The sequence below is a fragment of the Podarcis melisellensis genome (genome assembly GCF_964234715.1).
Source record: "Podarcis melisellensis genome assembly, chromosome: 3".
In the NCBI taxonomy this organism is placed as follows: Eukaryota; Metazoa; Chordata; class Lepidosauria; order Squamata; family Lacertidae; genus Podarcis; species Podarcis melisellensis.
The window spans coordinates 65,277,646-65,302,083 of record NC_138530.1 but is presented as its reverse complement, the minus strand read 5'-3'; the positions used below and the strand labels follow the sequence as shown (position 1 = coordinate 65,302,083).

At 40.6% G+C, this 24,438-nt stretch overlaps 1 protein-coding gene across 1 annotated transcript; it reads left to right on the top strand.

Annotated features, from left to right (window-relative positions):
• The first annotated feature begins 51 nt into the window (after nucleotides 1-51).
• On the top strand, nucleotides 52-24,056 carry TRMT11 (tRNA methyltransferase 11 homolog). Its single transcript, XM_081907197.1, has 13 exons — nucleotides 52-180; nucleotides 2,778-2,843; nucleotides 4,960-5,033; nucleotides 5,460-5,541; nucleotides 5,664-5,756; nucleotides 6,009-6,143; nucleotides 7,179-7,335; nucleotides 8,354-8,434; nucleotides 9,852-10,016; nucleotides 12,088-12,160; nucleotides 13,578-13,709; nucleotides 15,721-15,841; nucleotides 22,634-24,056. The coding sequence occupies exons 1-13, from the start codon at nucleotides 70-72 to the stop codon at nucleotides 22,763-22,765; spliced, it is 1,422 nt and encodes a 473-aa protein (XP_081763323.1). The 5' UTR covers nucleotides 52-69; the 3' UTR covers nucleotides 22,766-24,056.
• Nucleotides 24,057-24,438: the final 382 nt, after the last annotated feature.

Sequence of the window (24,438 nt, the reverse complement as noted above, 5' to 3'; positions counted from 1 at the left end):
TCCCTTCTCCTCCCCTCGCCCTCAAGCGCCGCCTTCCCGCCGTGATGCTGCTCTTCTTCCTCCGCGCGCATGCGGGCTTCGGGAGGAGGAGGCGGCAGCGGTGCGATGTCGCTGCCCAGCGCGGGTCTTCCGCGCTACCTGCTGCTGCTGGCGCAAGAGAACCTGGAATTCCGGCTGCCGGTGAGTCCTGAGCGCGAGAGCCGCAGCGAGCGACGCCCGGAAAGCAGAGCGCGCGCGCGGAGCCGCTGCTGTTTCTCCCCCACCCCAAGCACAGGACAAGCGAAGGAAGGAAGGAAGGAGCCTTCGCTTTCCGGGCTGCTGACAAAATGCATTGTTTACGAACGAGCCCCGGGCTTTTCAAAGGCCCTCCTTCCGTGTACAAATCACACCCGAGGGGGGCTGCTGCAAACCCCCGTTTCCTTGACATGGCAGAAGAGCCCGTTAGTTTCATTGTGGTAGCGGTGTGCCAGTGAAATGTTGATTCATATATTGGATTTCTATGTACAGTATAGAAACACAGATACGTGTGCTTTAGCAGCGCCGGATTTACGTACTGTATAAGCTGAACAAGCTGTAGTTTAGGGGCCCACTCTCTTGGGGCCCCAAAAAAAATTTAAAAGGAAAAAAACTGGATGTACATTTCCAAAATATAATATAAAATAAAATAAAACCTACATACAGCAACAGTATTTTGTGTTGTGTAGGCTCCTATGATGTAAGTAATGGGCAGTGCCGGATTTATGTATAAGCTAAAGAAGCTATAGCTTAGGGCCCCACTCTCTTGGGGGCTCTCAAAAAAATTAAAGGGGAAAAAAACTGGATGTACTTTGATAAAATACATATTTTGTTATGTGCAAATGGCTTTAGATACCTATTAGGTTCATAAACTTTGTTGTTGTTGTTTAGTCGTTTAGTCGTGTCCGACTCTTCGTGACCCCATGGACCAGAGCACGCCAGGCACTCCTATCTTCCACTGCCTCCCGCAGTTTAGTCAAACTCATGTTTGTAGCTTCGAGAACACTGTCCAACCATCTCGTCCTCTGTTGTCCCCTTCTCCTTGTGCCCTCCATCTTTCCCAACATCAGGGTCTTTTCCAGGGAGTCTTCTCTTCTCTAGTCCATAAACTACCATATAGCATATATTCAACACAAAAAACAGCGACAATTTGTTGTTGACAAAGGAAAGCTGGACATATACCTTCAGTTTTGTAGGGCCTCATCAAACTTAAATCTGGCCCTGTGCCACAGTAACAACCAAAAGCAATACCCCCACCACACATACTGCATTGGTCTGAATATAAGCCTCACTCCCCCCCAATTCCAACCGTGAAAAGTTTAAGGGCGGCTTACATTCGTTGGTTACAATTCCAACTGTGAAAAGTTTAAGTGCGGCTTACATTCGCGACCTTATAGTATGCAGCGAGGAGCGTGGGGCAAACAGTGCCAGAAGCATGGCAAAGCAGTGCCCTCCCCGTGCGTAGTCCCCTGTTCTCTCACCCAAGGCCGGGAAGGGAGACAGCGAGGAAGGGGAAACGCAGCACGGATCTCCCCCCCCCCCCAGTATGCAGCCAGGAACAGCGAGGAAGGGAGCGGCTTATATTCAGGTATTTCCCCCTTTTTTCTCCCCTCCTTCCAGTTTTAAAGGTGCAGCTTATATTCGGGTGCAGCCTATATTCGGGCCAATACGATAGATTGTGGCGGGGGCGTAAATTGTTTAATTAGCCAAAGGCCTGGGAGAAGAGAAATGTTTTTGCCTAAAGATATGTAAGGAAGGCGCCCGGCAAGCCTCCCTGGGGAGAGCATTCCACAAATGGGGAGTCACCACAGAAAAGGCTTGTTCTCATGTTGCCACCCCCAGGATCTTTCATGGAGGAGGCACACAAAGAAGGGCATCAGATGAGGACTGCAGGATCTGGGTCAGATAAGATGAGGAGAGGCGGTACTTGAGGTATGTGCACCCGTTGGCTCACAATCTGCAGATCTGATAGCCCATTTGAGCTTGGGGGAAAAAGGAAGAATTCATGCATAGCTTAGAAAGGGAGAAGGTATCTCCCACTCTGACATCTGCACATGAAACATGATATGACAGGATTTGGAACTGCATCCTCTTGACAAGATGTGCTGCAGTGAATAAATTCAATGAAGAAAGCTCCCTAGATGCCTGTAAGAAAGAGAACAGAGGAATGTTTTCTAGTGGTCTTCACTGGACTAAAAAGATCAACTTCTCCAGCTTTAACCTTTCACTGTTTTGTGTAAAGATAGCCTCATCAATAGGGTGTCTCTGCTTTTTTCATAGGTTTGATTTTTAGGAGGTACCTTTAATGTACATACTGAAAATGTGAGCCTTTTATTCCTGCCAAAGCTGAGCATCTTTCTTACTGCAATCCTATTTGCATTCACCTAGGAAAAAACCTGTTGAACAGAATGAGTTTACTTCCAAGTAACAATTGCATAGGATTGCCCATCTCATTGAAATTGCATGCTCTTACTTTATCTAGATTGTGTGTTGAGTGTTTATATATACCAAGTGTATATGGACACTGATTTTTGGATGCTTTCTGTTGTATGCAGTTCTCTGTGATTCTCAGAGCTGTACTCTTGTACCTGCAGACCTTGGAGTAAGTGCCACTAAGTTCCACTGAATTTACGTAGGTGGGCTACTAGGGAGAGAGTGTTCTCAATGGTCATAGCCTATGTGGAATGCTCTCCTCAGAAAGGGTTGCCTGATGACCTTCCTATGTTCTTTAAAAATATTTGTTTTGTAATCTTTTCTCCAAGGAAATAAAGTCTCTGGTTTCCCTCTGTGGCGGACGATTCAGCGATCAACAGGAATTGAGATTAAATGTAAGTATTAGATTGTGAATAAGTCTGTGAATCTTCAGCTCCTGTGTGGTTTATTGTTTCCCCAAAATTAGGAAGAAAAGGGGGAATGAGGTGAATGGGGCCATGGTGAGTGGGGGTGGGGCTAGGTGGCAATTGTACTATTCTACTTAATGTGTTTGGGGGGGGGTTGTGTCAGTATCACTTGTTCAGGTTCTCTTTACTATCCGCTTGTATTCCTTTGGTGGTGAGAGAGGTTGGGGTTGGCCTAGGGTGTGATTGTTTGTTTGTGATTGGCTGTCAGACACTGGAGAGATCTGTCAGGAATAAGGATGGATCAGTGGACAGTGCTTTCTCTGGTTTGCGTTATGATCTTTGCTTAGTGGGTTGTATTCAGTTTTTAAAATTCATAGTGCCATCTGCTGGAAAACTCGCTTCCTGACTAACAGTGAAATCAATCGAAGCACATGCAGCAACCAAGTTCATGCAACCCACAGAATGAGCTTGAGTATCATTCCACTGAGTGTAGTTCTGTGCCCTAGCTGTAGTTTTTGTTAGGGGTTGCTCTTGTTAGAATTATCACTGCTGCCTGTTCATTCCCACTGTGCTCCCTAGGATGCAAGGATTATGCCTCTCTATGCATGGACCTCTGCAAAATTCTTATTCCCTTTATGGTTATATAAGAGCCAATGAAGGAATTAATGTGCTATTTTATCTTTTTTAGCACTTGGCAGTCTGTGTAAATAATAGGCCACTATAGATTTACTATTTATTTTGCAGCCAAGCAAGAATGGGTTTGCAAAGCCAAACAGTAAATCTACAGTGGTCCATCATTTACACCGATTTTTGTTTCAAAGTGCTTGTGGCCTCTTTTAGTGGGGTTTTTATGTGTAAAGATACGTTTTTGGGTTTTTATTGGTTGCGTTTGTTGCAATTGGTTTTACTGTTTATATTGTGTTGCTTTGGGTCACTTGCATGAAGAAGGCAACTAACAAATATGAATAATAATTTTCAGATGTGGATCAAAGGGCATGTACACACACCGTGAGTCTGCTGAAGGATCTTGCACAATATTTTGTTACCTTGCTATTGTTGTGCTGAGTAGATGATTCATTTTTCAGTGGCTGCGTTTCCACATAACACTTAGCCAAACCATGGTTTAGTGTGAACTTGCAGGCTCCATATCCTGAACTTGCACTTTGCTCATCCCTGGTCTTTTTAGCTCGGTGTTGCATAGGAGCCAAACTAAAGTTTGACGTAGTGTGTTATCTAGACATGGGATCACTCTCCCCTCCTTAACCACGATCTACGTATAGTCAAGGTTTGTTAGTGGAAACCAAATTTCCTAAACTCAGCTTTTGCGGCTTGCTGCCAGCATACCTTGCAATGGTGTCAGAACAGAATCATCTCGTGAAGGATGCAATGATACATACATTAAAGGACCTTCTTTATAGAGGTTGACTTGAATTCTATCCTAGGGTCCTGCTGTCTTTTTGTAACATTGATTCAGGCCTGAAGTGACAGAGTAAGTAAGCAACCAGAAGCGCACAACCACAAACAAGGTCTAGGTGGTGATAGAGCCTTCTGTGTAAGAAGCCGGACATAAAATATAGACACATAGCATGTTCATGCAATACGGAACCCCTCTTCACAAACTGAAATGAAAGCCAAGTATTCAAAGCTGCCAGTTCGCTCCCCGACAAATGCCACTTCCTCCTTGGGCTGGACACAGATATCTGAGATAGAAAGATTATTGCACTTTGTTACCTTTCTGCAGGAGAAAGTGGTAGAAGTGATGGCAACAATAAGGAAGGCAGAAGCTGAAGAGAGGTTCAAGGAACATTGGATTAGTTGGTATGCTTGTCTGTCAATTCCGTGACAACTGAAGAACACACGTTTTAAGCTTTCCTCTTGTAGTTCCATTTGTCTTCTCCCTATGTCAGTGGATATTGCTGGACAGCCGTTCGCATCCCCCCTGACCATTGGGCATGCTGGCTGGTGCTGATGGGAGTTGGGAGTCCGACGATGTCTGAAGGGCCACAGGTTGCACATCCTTGCCCTACTGCGGCACAAGCAGTCCAGTTGTCATTCTTCACAGTGCCTTTTCCTTAGCATTATTGATCTTTTTCTTTCTTTGCAGTCTCCATTTTGGATTCTTAGCATGCCTTCAGAAGAGATGGCAAGAGGACTGATGAAGCGAACAGTGTGTGCAAAGTAAGGGCTATGCTTTTGGAAAAAAGAAACAGCCTGCGTATTAAGTTTCCATCTAAGTTTTGCCATCTCATTATTATTTGGGATGTAGCTCTGCTTCTGTGCTGAAGCAGAAATTGTTTCTGGAGCTTTAACTCTTGAAAAGCCCATTTGCTGTACAAGTTAATAAACCAAATATAAGGACTACGTGGGTGTGTTTTTTTGGTGTGTGGCAACATTTTGTTCAGTTTTGTTACCTGAAAATAGTTCAAAGTTACACATGCATATGGCCCATTGATTGTTTTCAGTAGAACTTGAAAGTAAATCATGAAAAGTAAAATTGTGGAGTTCATGAGCATGTTGAATCAGAAGATTTATAAGTGAACTAGGAAAAGCATTTATGAATCTTTTTCCCCCTTTGCTGAATGTAACCTGTTACAATACTTTCAGATCTATATTTGAACTGTGGGGTCATGGGAAATCTGCAGAAGAACTGTACTCTTCACTGAAGAACTATCCAGCAGAGAAAATGGTTTGTATAAGAGAAGCTGGTTTGGATTTTGTTCTGTATTTTTGGAGCCTGTTTGTTACACAGTTGTACGCAATGGCGTATTGCTGCTTGTTCTAATCAAATCTTGTTTTGCTTTGTTTAAGGCCCCATTTTTACAGTCCAATCTAAGTTACAAAATAAATGTTCACACTTTTAACAAAACACTAACACAAGAAGAGAAGATTCAGAAGATAGATGTAAGTAGACTGCAATTTATTGAAATCATTTCTTATATTTGTGCTCTTCCTTAATAACGAGTGATAGTGTTTTTGATTTTCACACCTTCTTTGGTAACTTGTTGGAAAGGCACCATATACATATTTAAAACTATAATCTGAATACTTTTAATAATTATTTGGGTTTAGTAAGCCAGGACTCATTGTATGTTTCAGTAATAGTTACTTATATTTATGTGTTTCTCCCCCTCCCTCTCCCCCTCCTTAATACAGTCTTTAGAATTTTTACCATTTGAAGGAAAAGTAAATTTAAAGAAACCAGATAATATATTTTGGCTTCTGGAAGATTATGGAATGGATCCAAACAATATCCCAGAACAGCCCCTTGATTTATATTTTGGGAGATGGGTGAGTACAGTCATTTTATTAATAATTAAAGAATTGTTACAGCATGAAAGAGAAATGATAGCTGAAAATAAGTTGATAGTGGGGTATGATTTCTTCATATTTTGATCACGGATCTTTTTAATACCATAAGCAGGTGGTAGGCAAAGTCAGACTGGGACTTACTCAAAGATCTGAATGATTTGGAGTAGCTCAGCAAGGATTTCTAACTTCCAATTGTTTGAACCATGGCAGCAACAAAATGAGTCTTTCCCTTCCCCCCAACCCCCACTCCAAATTATATTACCAAAATAAAACTGATTGGAAGACAAGCTTAACTAGGAGTGTATTTTTGTGTGGAAGGACTGCAAGCTCAGTTCAGATAACACAAAACAAATCCCTAGGCTTTCATAATTGTTTTGTACCCAGTTCCTGTCGGTGGATCTTAGGGTTCGGGGGAGGGGGGCGGAATCCAAAGAGATCCTGCCTGAAATCTTGCCATCCCAATTATCAGCATCTTTGATGACATATTAATATTTCTGACACAACATTTTTCATTTACGGCACAAAATAGCAGTGATTGGCATATTTCCAACCTTAATCGGCTGTCGATCAAAGATAGTTGAACTATGTGACTTTGGCCTAATTCAGATAGTCAGTTCTTACGTTCTTAAACAGTTGCTCCAGATGAGATTACTTACATCTCATCAGTTAAAAGACATAGTGTGGCCATACGGGCTGGGGCTGATGGGAAGTGGAATCCAGCAAGATCTGGAGGGTCACAGCCCACCTGCCCCAGGTTAAGAGATGCCTAGCATGCTTTGTAAAATTTAGACCTATTGGCTGAACTCTAGGATTTTAGAGCTTTTTGTTTTGTTTTGTTTTTAAGTTTAGTTTTGGACAAGAAAGCGTATTAGAGTGCTAGTCAGTCGGTGTTATAAGCCGGCATAGCATATGTGTTTGCTTTTGGAAACCAAGGTACCAGTACAGTTCAGAGTATTTTGGGTAGTTATTGGTTACCAAAGTTAATGGTTCCTTTCTCTCTCCACCTTGCCACAGATTGCCGATGGACAAAGGGACCTTATTGAGTCATACAGTGTAAAAAGGAGACATTTTATTGGGAACACAAGCATGGATGCCTGCTTGGCTTTTCTTATGGCAAACCATGGGAGAGTGAAACCAAATGATGTTGTTTTTGATCCATTTGTGGGAACAGGTAATTTTTCCCCTCCTCCAATTAATTTGTATACAGCCTGCACCATGTCAAAGTTGCCTGTCAAATTTGTATATGTTAAGTTATCTCCCTGGGTTCTATCTTTTCTCTTAACATGTTAGAAGAATTTGTTTTTCTTAAGTGTACCTCATCCATGACAACACTGGTTCCATATTACTGCTTGGCCATTTGTGATCTGTCCTTATCCTGTGACAGTTCATGTTAGCAATCTCTGATGTTGAAAGAACAATAGAGCCCTTTGTTATCCTCACTTGCCTGCTCAGGGAGTGGTACTCTTAATACATCTACTTCAGTTCTAAGAAGTGGTGCATTGGAAGTCAAGGAACAGAGAGTGAATGTTCAACAGAGCTTTCTCTGGAGACTGGGAGTGTCGGTAGCACATATAGGAATAAACACTGCAATCATGTTTCCAGGTTTGTAGGTAGGAAATACTCCTTCACATTCTGTAGGCTTGATAGAAAACCTATTTTCTTCCTTTGATGACCTTTTTCTGATATACCAGCAGGGGGCGTGTTTATCCCATTTATATTGTTCATTTAGAAGCAGCTCTGTGAAGTGTGTGTGTGTGTATATTCAAGACAAGATAAACCACAAGTAGCAATGGGCATAAAGGGAGTTTAAAAGCAATTGCAATAATATGAGAAGAGAAGGCTTTCTGGCAGAAGACATAAGACGTTCAAGGGATTAAAGGCAAATGGTGCTGTATCAAGTTTGGGGCTGATGTCAAGTATGAGATTTGATTTAGATTCAGAAATAGGCTCTTGCCTTTGTCCTTCTAGCCGGCAATGCTTCATACCCTTCTTAAATAATATGTGTGTATGCCAGTTGTGGATGCCAGGCAACATGTGGCATTGAGGGGCGTTACTTGTTTTGGCACACATCTATTTGCTTCTCAGCTATATTTCTGCAATATGAAATACATGTATCAAATACCTTTTGCTGTTGTATTCCCAAATAGTTGCATTGTCAGCACCAAGTGGTTTTTTTCTTTGTTTTGCAGGTGGACTTCTTATCGCTTCGGCACACTTTGGAGCATACGTATGTGGGACAGATATAGATTATAACACCGTACATGGACTGGGTATGTTGCCTTCAGTTCTTAGCAGTGAAAATGTAATTATTTGGTTTATTACAAAAGTTTAGCAACTGCTTGATCTTGGAAAAGAATCAGAGATCTTCATGTTCAAGCTTGGTCAGAGATGGACGCATTCACTTAAACCTACCCTCTATACCTATGTGCTCCTGGGCATAGTGGATCATGCGCAACAGGTAAGTTGACTGCAGAAAGGTTTTTTTTTATGGAACTGCAGTGGATGATGCAAATGAGAGTGCAGGTTTTCTTTTATTTGCTTTTGATTCACGTTTATGTCAGGTAACTACCTAAACCCAAACCCAAGAGTGTCAAAAGGTAACTGTCAAAAACCCTACTAAAGTTTTTCCTAAAATGCTTTGATTTTGAGTAGTGCTTTTCACAAGAGAACACACCATATTGCATTCACAATGTAGAGGTTTCCCTGTGGATTTTGCAGTCACAATGTACAGATCCCTACACGTGATTGCCCTAGGAGCTGCCTGCACATGTTGGAGTTTCCTTTTTTACGTGATCCCTGTGCATCTGCTGCACGATGAGATGTATGACCTCCAAGCAGATATAGAACTCATCCTTAGGTTGTGCAGAAGACACACAAATTACAGATATGTGTTGAGCTCACATATCACAGCAGAGATAGGGATGGATGAGTTCCAGTTTTTCATGTTACCGCATTCAAAGAAGAAGTCACTTCTACCTTTGCCAATGTTTCTTTGATGCGGGTGGCACTGTGGTCTAAACCACTGAGCCTCTTGGGCTTGTTGATCAGAAGGTTGATCAGTTCAAATCCTCACAATGGGGTGAGCTCCTGTTGCTCTGTCCCAGCTCCTGCCTACCTAGCAGTTTGAAAGCAAGTAGATAAATAGGTACCGCTGCGGTAGGAAGGTAAACGGCATTTCCATGCGCTCAGGTTTCTGTCACAGTGTTTCGTTGCACCAGAAGTGGTTTAGTCATGCTGGCCACATGACCCAGAAATCTGTCTGTGGAAAAACGCCAGCTCCCTTGGCCTGAAAGTGAGATGAGCGCCGCAACCCCATAGTCACCTTTGACTGGACTTAACCATGCAGGGGTCCTTTACCTTTACCTTTTTTGAAGTTACAAAGCCACTTGATAAATAAAGCTGCAGCTCTCAGGGTTAAATGGCATCCAAACTATGTCCATGACATTTACTTCATTTTCTTACACTATTAGAATAACTTTTAAGTTTGTTGTACTTATTATGGATGATGCAGGATGTGTTCAGTAGCTGTGCTTGTTATAGATTTAAAATTGGAAATGTTTGCCAGAGATACCTTATGTGAGCGGAACTGAAATAAATTGCGGCAGGAATCAAAGGCCACAGGATAATCATTTGAATCCAATATGGCATGAAATTGAATTGGCGTTATTTACTCCCCACTGCTCCCAGGCAAAGCTAGCAGGAAGAACCAGAAGTGGAGAGGACCTGATGAAAATATCAGAGCGAACCTCCGTCAGTATGGTTTGGAGAAGCACTACCTTGACGTATTAGTTTCTGATGCATCAAAAGCCATATGGAGGAAGGGGGTGAAGTTTGATGCAGTAATTACAGACCGTAAGTTAATGCACAGCCTAAAATATGTATGATTCATAAATTCAGTCTGTAGTGATAATGGAAACATCTGCAAGCTTGTCATACAGTTTGCCCTTCCAAAGAGAATGCTAGAGCAATAACATCCAGGCTGAATGAAATTTGCTGACTTGTTTGCAAGGAGGTAGTGAGCCAATTGCTCCTCAGTTCATGCATCTTTTATTTTATGAAGAACGAAGTCTTGCAGGAGCAGTTCCCGGTAACTTGGGACTAGTAGTGCTAAAATATCTTTTTTCCCTGAGAGTAAGCATATTTTCCCTGATTGCATCTCAACCTCATAATGGATATAAACATGCTTCTGTGTAGCCTTAAACGCAAATCTCATGCTGACATCTAGACCCCGTATATTGAAGCTGGCAGCTTTTAAGTTCGCATTGTAAAAACAGATTGTGGTCTGTAGTTTGACCACCTGCAAGTATCCACTGAATAATTTTTTATGTACCGGTAAATGTAAATTTCCTTACATTGAATGTGTATATTATTAGGAGTTGTATCTTTTTTTTGGAATCACTCAATTTTTCTCTTTTTTGTTTCTGAAATTAGCACTTTGAAGCCATTTTGAATGTGGCAGTGATCTTAATAGACAGTTGCTTACTGGAGTGTTTCCATACTGAAAATTCTTGGTTTCCAGTTTGGTTATACATTAGCTTGCCAGTAATTTGTTAAAGAATTTAAATGTTCTTTCATGCCTATTCATAAACAGGAAGCTTAGGAAAACAAAACATAACCATCTCTCACTATGTATTGATTCTTGAAGCTGTTCGTGAAAAAGATATGCCATTTCTTATAAAACAGGAGAATTCACTCTTTGATCTCCTTTTGAATACACAGCCTTTACAAGGCAATGCTTGTAGATGTTGGCAATATTTGGGAAGCAGAGAAATGTTCTTCAGATGCAAAACTGGAAATTAACTCCATAATGTTAATTGCAAGTCATTGTGAATTAAACACCTCTCTCTAATTAGTGACTACGAAAATATTCCCCCAAGTGTCTTTGAAAAGTCTTAAGCAGCTTTTAAGACTGTGAATAATGTTCAGCTAGCACTTTGACACCATGCAGTTATATCTGAACATGGAATATATAATATCTGAAGAAAATATGTACCAAGTTTCTAAATTTTACAGTTTCCACATACAAGTACGAAAGGCATTTGTTTTCTTAATAAAACAGTGCACTAGCTATGGATGGAGAAAAACATACTAATAGCTTAGAAAATGCATGGATGGTTTTCCAGCAGTAGGAAGTGTGGTCTGTTAAAAATACACATTTTAATCATTGCATCAAGTGTAAGTTTAAGAGGCATTGTCTACAGTCGCTGAAGTGTTATAATTCATTTGATGTAAAAACAATCTAATACTGTAATAAATTTTATAATTTCTTAATAAGCACAACTTATTAAGATTTACTAAAAGAAAGAAAAAACAACAAATTTATGTACATCTAATGAGGCCCTGTGCTTTAAGGGTGAATAAATTATGATAATTATTTTATTTGTATCTTAGTTTGCCAGATCATTTGAGCTGCCCGAAGCTCAAACACAATGATGAAATATGAATGGCAGGCAACATATCACATACAATAGTCTGAAAAACAAAGGAAGAAACCAAGTACCAACAGTGAAATAAAAACATAGTCTGCTGAAAAAATTGAAAAGAAATAAAAAGGCTACAGGGTGGTGTTGGTGCCCTGTCTATCTAGAAGCCAAGCAGATTTTTCTGCGACAGACTTCCATGCTACTATAGAGAAAGCTGCCTCTCTCCCATCACCATTCGTCGTGTCTCTGATGGCTGCAAGATGTGGAGATGCGCCTATTCCTGAGTGGATGTGCCTATTCAAGTGTGGGAGGAGGCATGGAGGGCTTTGAAAGTGTCTTGAATTGGGCTGAAATGAATCTGAAACCTCTATAGATAGCATAGTTTCAGGCTCCAGGGATCAGGGTTTGTCTTGAACGCTCACTGTTGCCTTCAGCCCCAGCTAGAGTTTCTGAACAGGTTGTACTGATGGATACGTGTCATACATTCTTGATCTGTGCAGCTCCATACGGCATACGAGAAGCCACCAGAAGAACCGGTTCGCAGAAGGAAATGGCAAAGATGGCAGAAAGAGGGTAGGTAAACAGTGGGTTGAGAATGCAGGTGTCCGAATAGAAAAACAGCTGTGGGCTCAGAAGCATTTTTGCATATTGCTAAACATCCCAGCCTTCTGCCAAACCAGCGACAAATCCGACAGGGCTGTTTTTAATTACGTTGCTTGTATGTACGTAGCAACCACTCTGTCAGTGTGTCTCTCATGTTTTTAAAACACAGGGATTAGGAATCTGACTACTACATGTTTCCCATAAGGAAAATGGGGAGCCTCTTTCATTCTGATTTTGACATCAGAGTCTGGCACCTAGTGTGCATCTTGATGCAGTTACACAGTAGCAGGGTAGAAAACTGGTGGGGAAAGTTGTTCAGTAATGTCAGTGGAGGTTTCCTTCTGAACCTTAACCCCATGCCTCGCCACTATGATGTGATAACTTTTCGGACTTGAGATAGCAGGTAGCAACCCTTTTAGTGCCTGAAATCCCAAATATTTTAGTCTGTCTCTATTGTTGTGATGGATATATCATTATATTCTTGTACAGTCGTACCTTGGTTTTCAAACGGCTTAGTTCCTGAATGTTTTGGCTCCCAAACATCACAAACCCGGAAGTGACTGTTCTGGTTTGTGAACTATTTTTGGAAGCTGAACGTCAAATGGGGCTTCCACAGCTTCTGATTGGCTGCTGGAGCTTCCTGCAGCCAATCAGAAGCTGCTATTTGGTTTGTGAACGTTTTGGAAGTCGAACGGACTTCCGGAACGGATTCCGTTCGACTTCCAAGGTACGACTGTATTTCATTATTTTTGTATGTTGCTTTATGACTCCTTCAGGCTGTGTGAAGCGATAAATGTAATTAATTAACTAAACTAATACAATGTTCAGTAGGTTATGAGGACAGTGCCTGCTGCTTGCTGCCAAATCAGGGTTTGTTATGGCCCAGTTCTATATTTCACTTTATAATCTGCATCCTATTGTGTTGGTGCATTGCATTAAAACTTGGACAGAAAGGCAGTTTTCCTGAAATTGAAACGAAGTGGTACTGTATTGTCATTTCTCAACACAGCCTTATTTTAATATGCACTGCCTCTTCCCTTTCTACCATGCAACCACCCACACATACAATTATGTTGCCTTTAGCTTACTTTTGACTCAGATTTGGAACCCATGGGAATTTGTCAGGCTTCAACTCTGATAATCCCTGCTTTCACTATATTTTGTTTTCCCCTCCAGAACTGCTTTCTGTGGCCAGCATAAATCTAGGTCATATTTCAATGTATTTTTTTTAACCTTCGCAAAATTGGGAGAGAGACCTGACAAACCTGTGATGGATGCTATACGCCAGGTTCTGTTCTTATTGTGAAATCAGCATGCTGTGTTTAAATAGTACAAAAATAACAATGAAGCTGCTACCAATTAGTTATTTTTTCAAAATTTTACCCAGCGCAGAAAATCACATCTCAATTTCTTCCAATTATCATCTGAGTGACATCCTTTTCGACCTGTTAAAATTTGCAGCTGAATACTTGGTACTTGGAGGAAGACTGGTCTACTGGCTTCCTGTGTATAAACCAGAGTATGTATATATTCAGATGCACTGAATGTCTTTAATATGTTACATGGTAACTTCTGTAGACTTTAAGGGTGGGCGTGGTCTAGGGGAACCCTGGGGCAGACTTATCCTTAAGTGAGCACCTTCTCTCGGTCTCACCAGCATCAGAGGCACAGTTGTTGGTGACATGAGGGAGACCCAAGGGCCTTTTCTGTGACTGCTCCCATACTGTGGAATTCCCTCCCAAGAGAGGTGAGCTTGCCTCGCTCCTTGTTATCTTTCCACAGGCAGGCTAAGACCTCCCTATTCGGACAGCCCTTTGAAAACCAGGTGCAGATGATATTGGCCACTGAACTGATATCAGGGCAATTGCTATCTTAATGCTGGCTTTAGATACATTTTGTTTTTATTTTGACTATTGTTTTTAACTAGTTTGTTTTCATTACGTTTGATTTTATAAGAATGTTTTAAACATGTTGTGAGCCTCCTTGAGTCCCAATGTGGGAGAAAGGTGGGGTTTAAAGACAATAAATAAATAAATAAATAAATAAATAAATAGTTAGTTAGTTAGTTAGTTAGTTAGTTAGTTAGTTAGTTAGTGTCTGCAGGGTACCATAGCATATCTAAAAATAACACATGGTAAATGCATAAGCTAGTTTAGCATGTAGCATTTATCTCCCATTAGCTCCAGCCAGCATGACCAGTTATCATGGAGTTACGATCCAACATCTGAAGGGCCCCAGGTTAGGAAAGGGTGTCCTAGACAGTGGTTGGGAAGCAGTAAGAATGGGGTCGTTCTCAATTAACTCTGTTGATGTCATGGAATTATAGAATCGTAGCATTGGAAGAATGGAATTATAGAATCGTAGCATTGGAAATTGTAGCATTGGGATGCGGGTGGCGCTGTGGGTTAAACCACAGAGCCTAGGACTTGCCGATCAGAAGGTCAGCGGTTAGAATCCCTGAAACGGGGTGAGCTCCCGTTGCTTGGTCCCTGCTCCTGCGTACCTAGCAGTTTGAAAGCACGTCAAAGTGCAAGTAGATAAATAGGTACCGCTCCAGCGGGAAGGTAAACGGCGTTTCCGTGCGCTGCTCTGGTTCGCCAGAAGCGGCTTAGTCATCCCAGCCACATGACCCGGAAGCTGTACTCCGGCTCCCTCAGCCAATAAAGCGAGATGAGCGCCACAACCCCAGAGTCGGTCAGGGGTCCCTTTACACTTTACCTAGCATTGGAAGGGTCCCCAAGGGTAATCTAGTCCAACCCCCTGCAAATGCAGGAATCTCAACACATGGTCCCCCATCCAATTTTAAACCATTCTGGACCCTGCTTTGCTTTGCAAAGGTGCTAGCAGTTTTACGCTGCACCGTATACTAGCTAGTATCAGAACAAGTGGCAAACATTTGTACTGCACATTTGTACTGCATATTAGTGTACTGATTGCTTTGGAATTGAGGATATATTGGTGACTGCTAAGGAATTTAGGTGTGGCTAGATTTAATTGCAGCTGAAATAATTTCTGGTGGTCATTTTTTTGGGGTGGGGGTAGTTTGGGAAGGAATTTACCAACTGAGCAGTCTGTCTTTTATCTCATTTATGTCCTGCCTTTCCTCCAAAGAGCTCAGGATGGCAGTAGTATATTTGCTGGATGGATGTAGAGCTGAAAAGCAGCTAAGCATTGTATTAAGGACAGTTCTTATTGGAATGCTTGCTGGCAGACATCTTTTCATAATCTCTTTAAATGGTTTGGGTGCTGTAGCGCAAGAGAAACCCACATGAAACGTCCTTTTCCTGTTTGCAGCCAAACTTTCACCTGCATCCTGTCTTTTGTTTTGTTCTCTCTTTGTGCTGCACATGTGGCTGTGGATTCTGAAAGCAATTAGCATACATTGTTTCTGGGAAATTTAATAAGGCCGTGAACCATGTGGAAGTGTACAGTTTAACTCAGTTTGAATCAGCCCTCTGGCTGTTCTGTTTCAGATTCACTTATTACAGTTCCTAAGCTCTTGTAGCCCTTTGACTGTTTATTTCTTCCAGATATACAGAAGAGATTATACCCCGACACCCATGCCTGAAACTTATTAGCAACTGTGAACAGACGCTTTCCAGCCACACGTCGAGACACCTGATAACCATGGAAAAAGTGAAAGATTTTGAGGTAATTGTTTTGATGGCTTTCTCGCAAAATAGCAGTTGTCAGATTCGGAACAGGTTTTTCTACTGTGGAAACGGAGGGAGAATTCACCGTACCAGACTCAGCGTGCCGTAAAGCGCTTTTATAAGTTGGTTTTAGAAGGTTTGTAAAAGAGTCATAAATGTCAAAACAGGAAGCCAAAGTACTTGTTGCGCTGATGTACATGGGCCACAGTGATTGAAGGGTGCTTGTCTTACTTGTACGTGTGCGTTAAGTAAACTTTTTAATACTGAGGCAGGGTATTTCTTGTTCCATTTTTATTGTTTCGGTTTTGAGGTGCTGTCTGGTTAGAACTGAAGTAACGAGAACGGTTAATTTTGCTGTTTCTATTATACTATGTTGCAAGATGTAGTTGCAAGCCCCTCTGAAATCGGTAAAACTTGTGTATATTTTTGTAAATACCTGCTAGGGGTGTAGAAGAGAGTGAAACACCTTATTATACGTACTTTGTTTTTAACATTGTGTTTTCATTGTCGTAACCCGCCCTGGAACCTTAGGGTAAGGGTAGGTAATCAATCATCATCATTATCATATGCAGAAAACCATGTGTGTTACTTGGCTCTAAGTTCCCAAATAGGACCTGTTGTTTAGTCAGTGCATAACTGATCATGCTATGTATTTTTCTGTGCCCTCACCTTGAAGACAGCAAGCCCAGTTTTAAAGAAAAAAAATACATATCTGAGCATTACTTTGCAATGCAGCATAAGGAAATAAATGTTTTCGTTTTCTAAAAGGAGCGCAGTTTTCAAGCATTTTTTAGTCAAAGATGAACAACAGCTTCCAGTCCATTCCTGGCTGGATTTTAAAGTTCAGTTAGGAGGATACTCCTTCATTTTGTCTGGATTTTAGCCCTACATTCCTTGGAGCCTCTGTTCTCCCCTCAACAACTTTTCTTATGTTTTGGGGTCGTCTTAATGCAGCATTAAGATAGGGCTTTGTACATGGATGAAGGGTCTGATTATCAGCTTTGAAGTTCCCTTTTAAAATAAATAAATAATAATAGACCACTTAAAAAGCGACTAAAAATTCATGAGGATAAAAAAACAATTAAGATCTCAATAAACACAAATGGAGAGAATATATCAGTAGGAATCCTCGGAGGTAGATTCTTCTTCTGACAGCAGCCCCCAAAAGAGGATGCATTCACACCCTGGTCCATGCCAGGTGTATTTGCATGCCCCAGACGCCACATCTCCTCCCTCTGCTGCTAGACACCCAATGATTGGTCCACACCCCAAATACATTGGGCCCCATTGACAAAAAGATTCTTTAGATTTAGATCAATATTTAATACATTTTTAGCAACAAGCCATTATTCAATTTCCCTAGGAGGGGGAAAAAAAAGATCTTACAGCCATTTAGTTTCATATGGATCATTATAACCCAAAGAATAAATTCATGCATACTAAAAGAGAAATAAAATACAAATGAACATAATGAACAAATAGACACTTCCTACAGCTGTGTTCATAAAATACAGATGGAAAACCCTAACCAGAAATTTCACTTGCACACCCTTTTCTAGATCTGTTAAAATTTGAATGCTTTTTCCAGAGCTATTGCAATTGATTTTGCAGTTCTGAACATGTCTTACCCGTTTAGTCAGTAAATGCATTAATTTCTCACGGCTGGCATTCCTTCTAAACTTTAACAATAATGATTGGAATAGAATTGCCTTGTAGTCTCATATCTGATTCACACCCTGTGAAGAGATATGCCAACTTCTACACCACTATTAAATTACACAAACCCATAGTAATACTTCAAGAAAAGTTTCCTATATGTCCAGTGTTGTCGGCCTTAAGCACACTTAACAGAACGTGAATTATATGACAGAGCGCCAGCTGTTTCCAACTTTTTCTGGAAATAAGTGGCCTCCCTCTAAACTACCACACTGCTCAGATATCAAGTAAAAATGCATCCTTGCTGTGTTTTGTTTGTGACTGGGATTTTATCTGATAGTTGACCGTCAGTTCCTACCTTCATCTACAAGGGCATGCCAGCACATCAATTCCTAATGCAGTTTATTAAGAGATTTTATGAAGAGATTTGTGCACTCTCAGATGTATGCATGTTCCTTTGCAGATGTGGTGACGATATTTTCTTTAAAATGGAAATATAAAACCATGCATTATCTTATTTTGCCTTCTTTATCCAACTTTAATACATGGAAATACCTGGTTTTTATACGTGGAAATGCATGGTAGGGACAACAAGAACAGAATCCTAAAAGTCACACTCCAAAACTTTCTCATTCCAACACAGTAGCTCGTAAAAAAACCCCCAAAGGACATTTTAGATGGTCGTCACGAGAAGCTGTATTTGGAAGGGAAAATATTGCAACAAATGCACAGGGGTCTGTTTGATAATGTCCAAAACATTATCCCGTTGCTCAGTCCCAGTTCCTGCCAACTTAGCAGTTCGAAAGCACAAAGTGCAAGTAGATAAATAGGTACCACTCTGGCAGGAAGGTAAACGGTGTTTCCATGCAATTCTCTGGTTCGCCAGAAGCGGCTGAGTCAGTAAAGCAAGATGAGCCGCAACCCCAGAGTCGTCCGCATCTGGACCTAACCGTCCGGGGTCCCTTTACCTTACTATTTGCATATACTGTTAGTGGAATAACTTCTGCCTTTGCTTCGTTTTATGGAACATTCCAAGTCCGTGCTGAACATAAGGCAGAGATTAATATTCCTCGCCTTCCCATGGTCAGAAATAGCACTGAACTCAGCAGACAAACTCTTAGCACTCTGAGCACAAGGAATGAGTATTGCTGTCTTAACTTAACTATTTATATGACAACTATGATAGCACGGAAACAGTTTCCATATATTTATGCACACATACTTATCCCGATTATACACTTCTGAACTGAGCTGGCTCCTTATTTCACTTGAAAATTGTATCTATGTTGATTGATCAAATTCTGAGATCTCAGCACAGCTCAGCACAAGAGAGCCTGCTATTAGGGCAGCAAACACATAATAATCTTCCCTTGAGAATGTTTGACTGGCAGGTTGAGTTTCCTTTATATTCTGCATTCTCTCAAGGATTTAGCCGCATAATCTTTTTTCTGCTGACTCTAACCTCTCTCAACATATGAGTTGTTTCAGAAATCAGACTCAGAAGCATGTGGGATGTAGTGCCTGGAGAGATGTGAGCGTTTGCAGATTTTATTCCCTTAAGTGAAATTTGCGTTTGTCTGCAGTTTAAGCTCAGGAATAATTAAAGAAGGAAACATTTAAAAATTTAAAGGAATAAAACTGATTTATTACTACTGTAACTCAGGAATGAATGCAATGTGCATACACACCTGACTAGCAGATTGTAAATATTTATTTAAATAAGAACCTTTATTTTTTACATCAATAACCTATTCTAAGCACTTGTATTTGAATATACATACTGCAAAACCAGGAAAACTGAGATAGAGGGTGAAAAACTGGCTTTTGTATTGCTTCTTCTTCTGTTTTGTTTTAATACATTTGTGTTTCACTATTCAGTCTCTCTTTTAAAAAACCCACTTTGCATTGCTTTGAGCAAATAAACCTGTGCAACTGCAACAGTACATCTCTTAGAGGTACATGTATGTATACAAAATTCTGGTGAAATTAAATAAATAGAAATCATTGCCAAATTCTTCATCTTTTTTTTAAAGCAGCAGGGTTGTTTTTTGAAATAACAAAGCTAGGTTCTAAACTGCTCTTTTCAAGGCATTTTGTTTTAATTTTAGAGTTTGCTAAAAAGCAAAAGGCAAAGGATAAAGAGGCAAACACTTCTGGGCTTTCCCTATTAACTCCCCAGTCCGCTGTAGCCCTTGAGTATAAAATCCACATATGTTAAGTTTTAGTGCATAGACATAGAATCATAGAGTTGGAAGAGACCACAAGGGCCATCAAGTCCAACCCCCTGCCAAGCAGGAAACACCATCAGATCACTCCTGACATATGGTTGTCAAGCCTCTGCTTAAAGACCTCCAAAGAAGGAGACTCCACCACACTCCTTGGCAGCAAAGTCCACTGTCGAACAGCTCTTACTGTCAGGAAGTTCTTCCTAATGTTTAGGTGGAATCTTCTTTCTTGTAGTTTGGAACCATTGCTCCGTGTCCGCTTCTCTGGAGCAGCAGAAAACAACCTTTCTCCCTCCTCTATGTGACATCCTTTTATATATTTGAACATGGCTATCATATCACCCCTTAACCTCCTCTTCTCCAGGCTAAACATGCCCAGCTCCCTTAGCCGTTCCTCATAAGGCATCGTTTCCAGGCCTTTGACCATTTTGGTTGCCCTCCTCTGGACACGTTCCAGTTTGTCAGTGTCCTTCTTGAACTGTGGTGCCCAGAACTGGACACAGTACTCCAGGTGAGGTCTGACCAGAGCGGAATACAGTGGCACTATTACTTCCCTTGATCTAGATGCTATACTCCTATTGATGCAGCCCAGAATTGCATTGGCTTTTTTAGCTGCCGCGTCACACTGTTGGCTCATGTCAAGTTTGTGGTCAACCAAGACTCCTAGATCCTTTTCACATGTACTGCTCTCAAGCCAGGTGTCACCCATCTTGTATTTGTGCCTCTGATTTTTTTTGCCCAAGTGCAATACTTTACATTTCTCCCTGTTAGAATTCATCTTGTTTGTAACATAAAGCTACAGTGTTAGTTAGACTGTTGTACTAGTACCCCAGAGACCAGGGTTCAAATCCCCAGTCCACTGAGCGGCAGACCTTGAGCTTGCTACTGCCTCTCAGCCTAACCTACCTCTCAAGGTTGTTGTGGGGATTAAATGAGGTTGGGGAAGAACCATGTACACTACTACCATGAGCTCCTTGGAGAAGAGTTGGAATATAAAGGCAATAAGTAAACAAAGCAGTTCTGTTTATGCAGATTATAACTTGTTTTGGGGTGTGTTTCATCAAACTCCAACAATGTTTTTCAACCAGACCTAAAATTAATGGCTACATTTGGACACAGCAATGAATTGTCGTTAATCTTTATAGGTCATTGAAATACGCCAGGTTAATAAGCCAAGGTTTGAAGTTGGCTTGTTTTAGTAAACCAGGGTAGTCTGTGTGGTGTTCTCCAGACGTTGATGAAAGGATTGTAAATCTATCATGCTCAAGAGCTATCAACTGATTTATTTAAGAGTATGTATGTTGGAAGGGACGTGGGTGGCGCTGTGGGTTAAACCACAGAGCCTAGGGCTTGCCGATCAGAAGGTTGGCAGTTCGAATCCCTGTGATGGGGTGACCTCCCGTTGCTCTGTCCCTGCTCCTGCCAACCTAGCAGTTCGAAAGCACGTCAGAGTGCAAGTAGATAAATAGGTACCGCTCCGGCGGGAAGGTAAACGGCGTTTTGTGCACTGCTCTGCTTCGCCAGAAGCGGCTTAGTCATGCTGGCCACATGACCCGGAAGCTGTATGCCGGCTCCCTTGGCCAATAAAGCGAGATGAGCGCCGCAACCCCAGAGTCGGTCACGACTGGACCTAATGGTCAGGGGTCCCTTTACCTTTTATGTATGTTGGAAGCCCTTGCCTACTGATAAAGTCAAAAGACTGGAAAATAACTTGGCAGTTAAGCTTTCTAAAGATAAAGTAATGCCACTGAGCACCACTGAGGAGTGGTGGATCACTGCAGTCTTTCCAAACTGCACATAAACAAATAACCTTCCTACTTTTTTGGTCAGGGAAGTAAATTGGTGGGCTTAAAAGCACCTGAGGCTTAATTTGCCATGATGAACAGACTTCAGTTGAAGACCCAGACATGTTGCAGGAAGAAGTCACATAGCTAGACCAATCAAGGAGGATGGTTTTATTGCTTTTATTATTGTTGTTCACTCTGAGCCCGGCTTCGGCTGGGAAGGGCGGATATAAATAATTTTATTATTATTATTATTTATTATTGGAGTGGAATAAGATTCAAACCTTCAAAATCTCAGTCTAAAATAACCTGATGATAGCATAGTGTCTGAGCCAAACTTTTAGAAGACATCTAAAGGCAGCCCTGTTTAGGGAAGCTTTTAATGTTTAATAGGTTATTGTATTTTAGTGTTTTGCTGGAAGCCGCCCAGAGTGTCTGGAGCGACCCAGCCAGATGGGCGGGGCATAAATAATAAATTATTATTATTATTATTATTATTATTATTATTATTATTATTATTATTATTATGAGCAACTGGGTTGGGTTTGAATCTAGTCTCTGCTGTGAATTCTTTAGGTGGGTTTAGGCAAGCATTATTAGCAGGCTACATCACCTGCAGTTTATGGTATATAATACTGACCTAGCTGCATGATTTTTGCAAGGATTGCTGAGATAATGAAGGAATGGGTGTCATTTTGACTTCCTCCTGTCCCGGAGCAACGCAGACCCAATCGGTGAACTCCAAAAAGGCTACAATAATATATGTGAAACATTTGATGATGATTCCCATATCTGATGACAAAAGTATCCCACTGATTCACAGAAAATGTATGGCAAAGCTGTCATTGTGCCTTGAGAATAACAGATTTTGTCCCTGATCCAACTACAGGTGCATTTGACTACAGCATGGGGTGGAGACTTGCAAAATTTGTGACAGTGCTGATCATATAATGGTATACATTCCATCCAAAATTACTATTTGCCATTACAACAGTTTCTAGGACCAAGCTACAAGCTTGTTTTTAATAGTTCCTTTGAGATCTTGTAGATAAATTCTGAAGAAAATTGTTGAGTCACACTGATGCAATATATACTGTATGTCTAAACAATGTATTTTAACACCAGGATGAAGATCGTGATTCTCACATATTGGACAGCCAGTACCTGCCATACAAAAGTCACAATAGCTTTCGTGAGAAATATTTCAGTGGAGTGACAAAGAGGATTGCCAAGGAAGAAAAAGACAGCCAAAAATAATTATATATATGCCTAAAAGCAAAGAACGCACATCTGGACCTCAACATTATATGGATACTTCAGAGAACAAATAGTGTTTTGAATTTTTTAAAAACTCAAAGCAAAAACCACAAGTTAAGAACAGTTCTTTTTCATTAACTTTGTTTATACCAGATTATTGCACAAGGTTTTTTGACCCTTATTTAATTTATTTTTGTATTTAAAGTTCAAATGATAATTGACTACATTTTTTATCACAATTTTTTTTAACTCATTACCTCTAGAAAAAACTAATAGTATTGTTTGGCTTCTTAAACTGTGAACATCTGGAAGTCTTAAATAGACATAATACAATGATTAAGATTTTTTTATTATTAGGAAGATTGATTTCATTTGTTTTCTTTTTTGTATCTGATATGCAATAAAGTCAGTAAGAATTCTTGTGCATTTTAAAAATTGAGTTGCATACAGCAGCCGTTTATCATTTCTTACCAACATTTCTGGGACCATAAACCCGCTCCCTCCCCGCACCCAGGTCTAGAATCCAGAGGCTATTAAACCTTTTCAATCCATTATACATCTGAAGCTCATCTGTCTACTTTTGCATTTGGAATTGGAAGCTGATAAATTAGTAAGTAAAAATGCGGCCAGTGGATGCTTACTAATAGTTCCTCAAATCTGGAATAAGGAATCCATAGCAACATCTTACTTTTGAAAACCATGAAACCTGGGTTCTGCTTTTTGTGCCTATCTCCCCATGGGATATTGGAAAAATACATTATTTCCAGTTTCCTTTACATCACTGTCATTTAAATTTAGTGGCTCATAACAATTCTGTATTGTTCTATGTATTGCAGTTTATTGCTATATAGGTCAGTGGACATTCATGTGAGTTCGCTGGCTTAATTCAGCATCATGATGGGCAACACAACGGCAAGAAGATTTTGCTTTTCAATGAAAATTATCTGATACTCACAAAATTAGGGTGTCTGGAAAGCATTAAACATTGTGTTTACGACTTTTTATGTATTCAACACTCAATCTAATCTTAGTGCAAGCTAGTTGCCCTTAGTTGCCAAACATGGAATAAGATTCTCAGGCAGCAGTGATGTGATCAGATAAGAATAAGTTCTGGCAATGATGAAAATTTAAGCCACACATTATTATTTCACTTTAAATTTATATACCACTCTTCATCCCAGCTTTTACAGTATTATATCAATGCTGGGTACCTATGACTCTCTGGACCCTTTTTTTTTTACAGTTTTGGCTGTAAGACAAGAAATCATGCACAATACATAGAACATGGATATTTGGTCTCTGTATCATTCATTACAGATGGACAGATTCTCCTCTGCCTGCCAGAAACTAGTTACTTGTATAAGAGTTTATGTCTCCTAGCTGAATTGGCTCCAGCCTGCATTGTAAATATTTACTCTTGTTTCTAACCATTTTCCATGTCTCACTAGGTGCTAGCTGTACCTTTTATGTTATCACAGTTTGAAAATCCATTTCCAGTAGTAACTTGCTTATGCAAAACTTAATCATCACCACCTTTTGTCTGGCAACTGGAAAAGCTACCATCCCCTCAGCTATGTTCGTTTAGGGGCAGTTGTAATGCGGTTTTCATGGCCACAGGCAGTTATAACCTTAATTTCTGACTTGAGGAAAGCATAAATTAACGTAATATAATC

Coding starts and splice junctions, on each gene's coding strand:
- TRMT11 (XM_081907197.1), top strand. CDS start 70: ATGCGGGCTTCGGGAGGAGGAGGCGGCAGCGGTGCGATGTCGCTGCCC. Junction 181..2,777: donor ACCTGGAATTCCGGCTGCCG/GTGAGTCCTGAG, acceptor CTTTTCTCCAAG/GAAATAAAGTCTCTGGTTTC. Junction 10,017..12,087: donor TGATGCAGTAATTACAGACC/GTAAGTTAATGC, acceptor TGATCTGTGCAG/CTCCATACGGCATACGAGAA.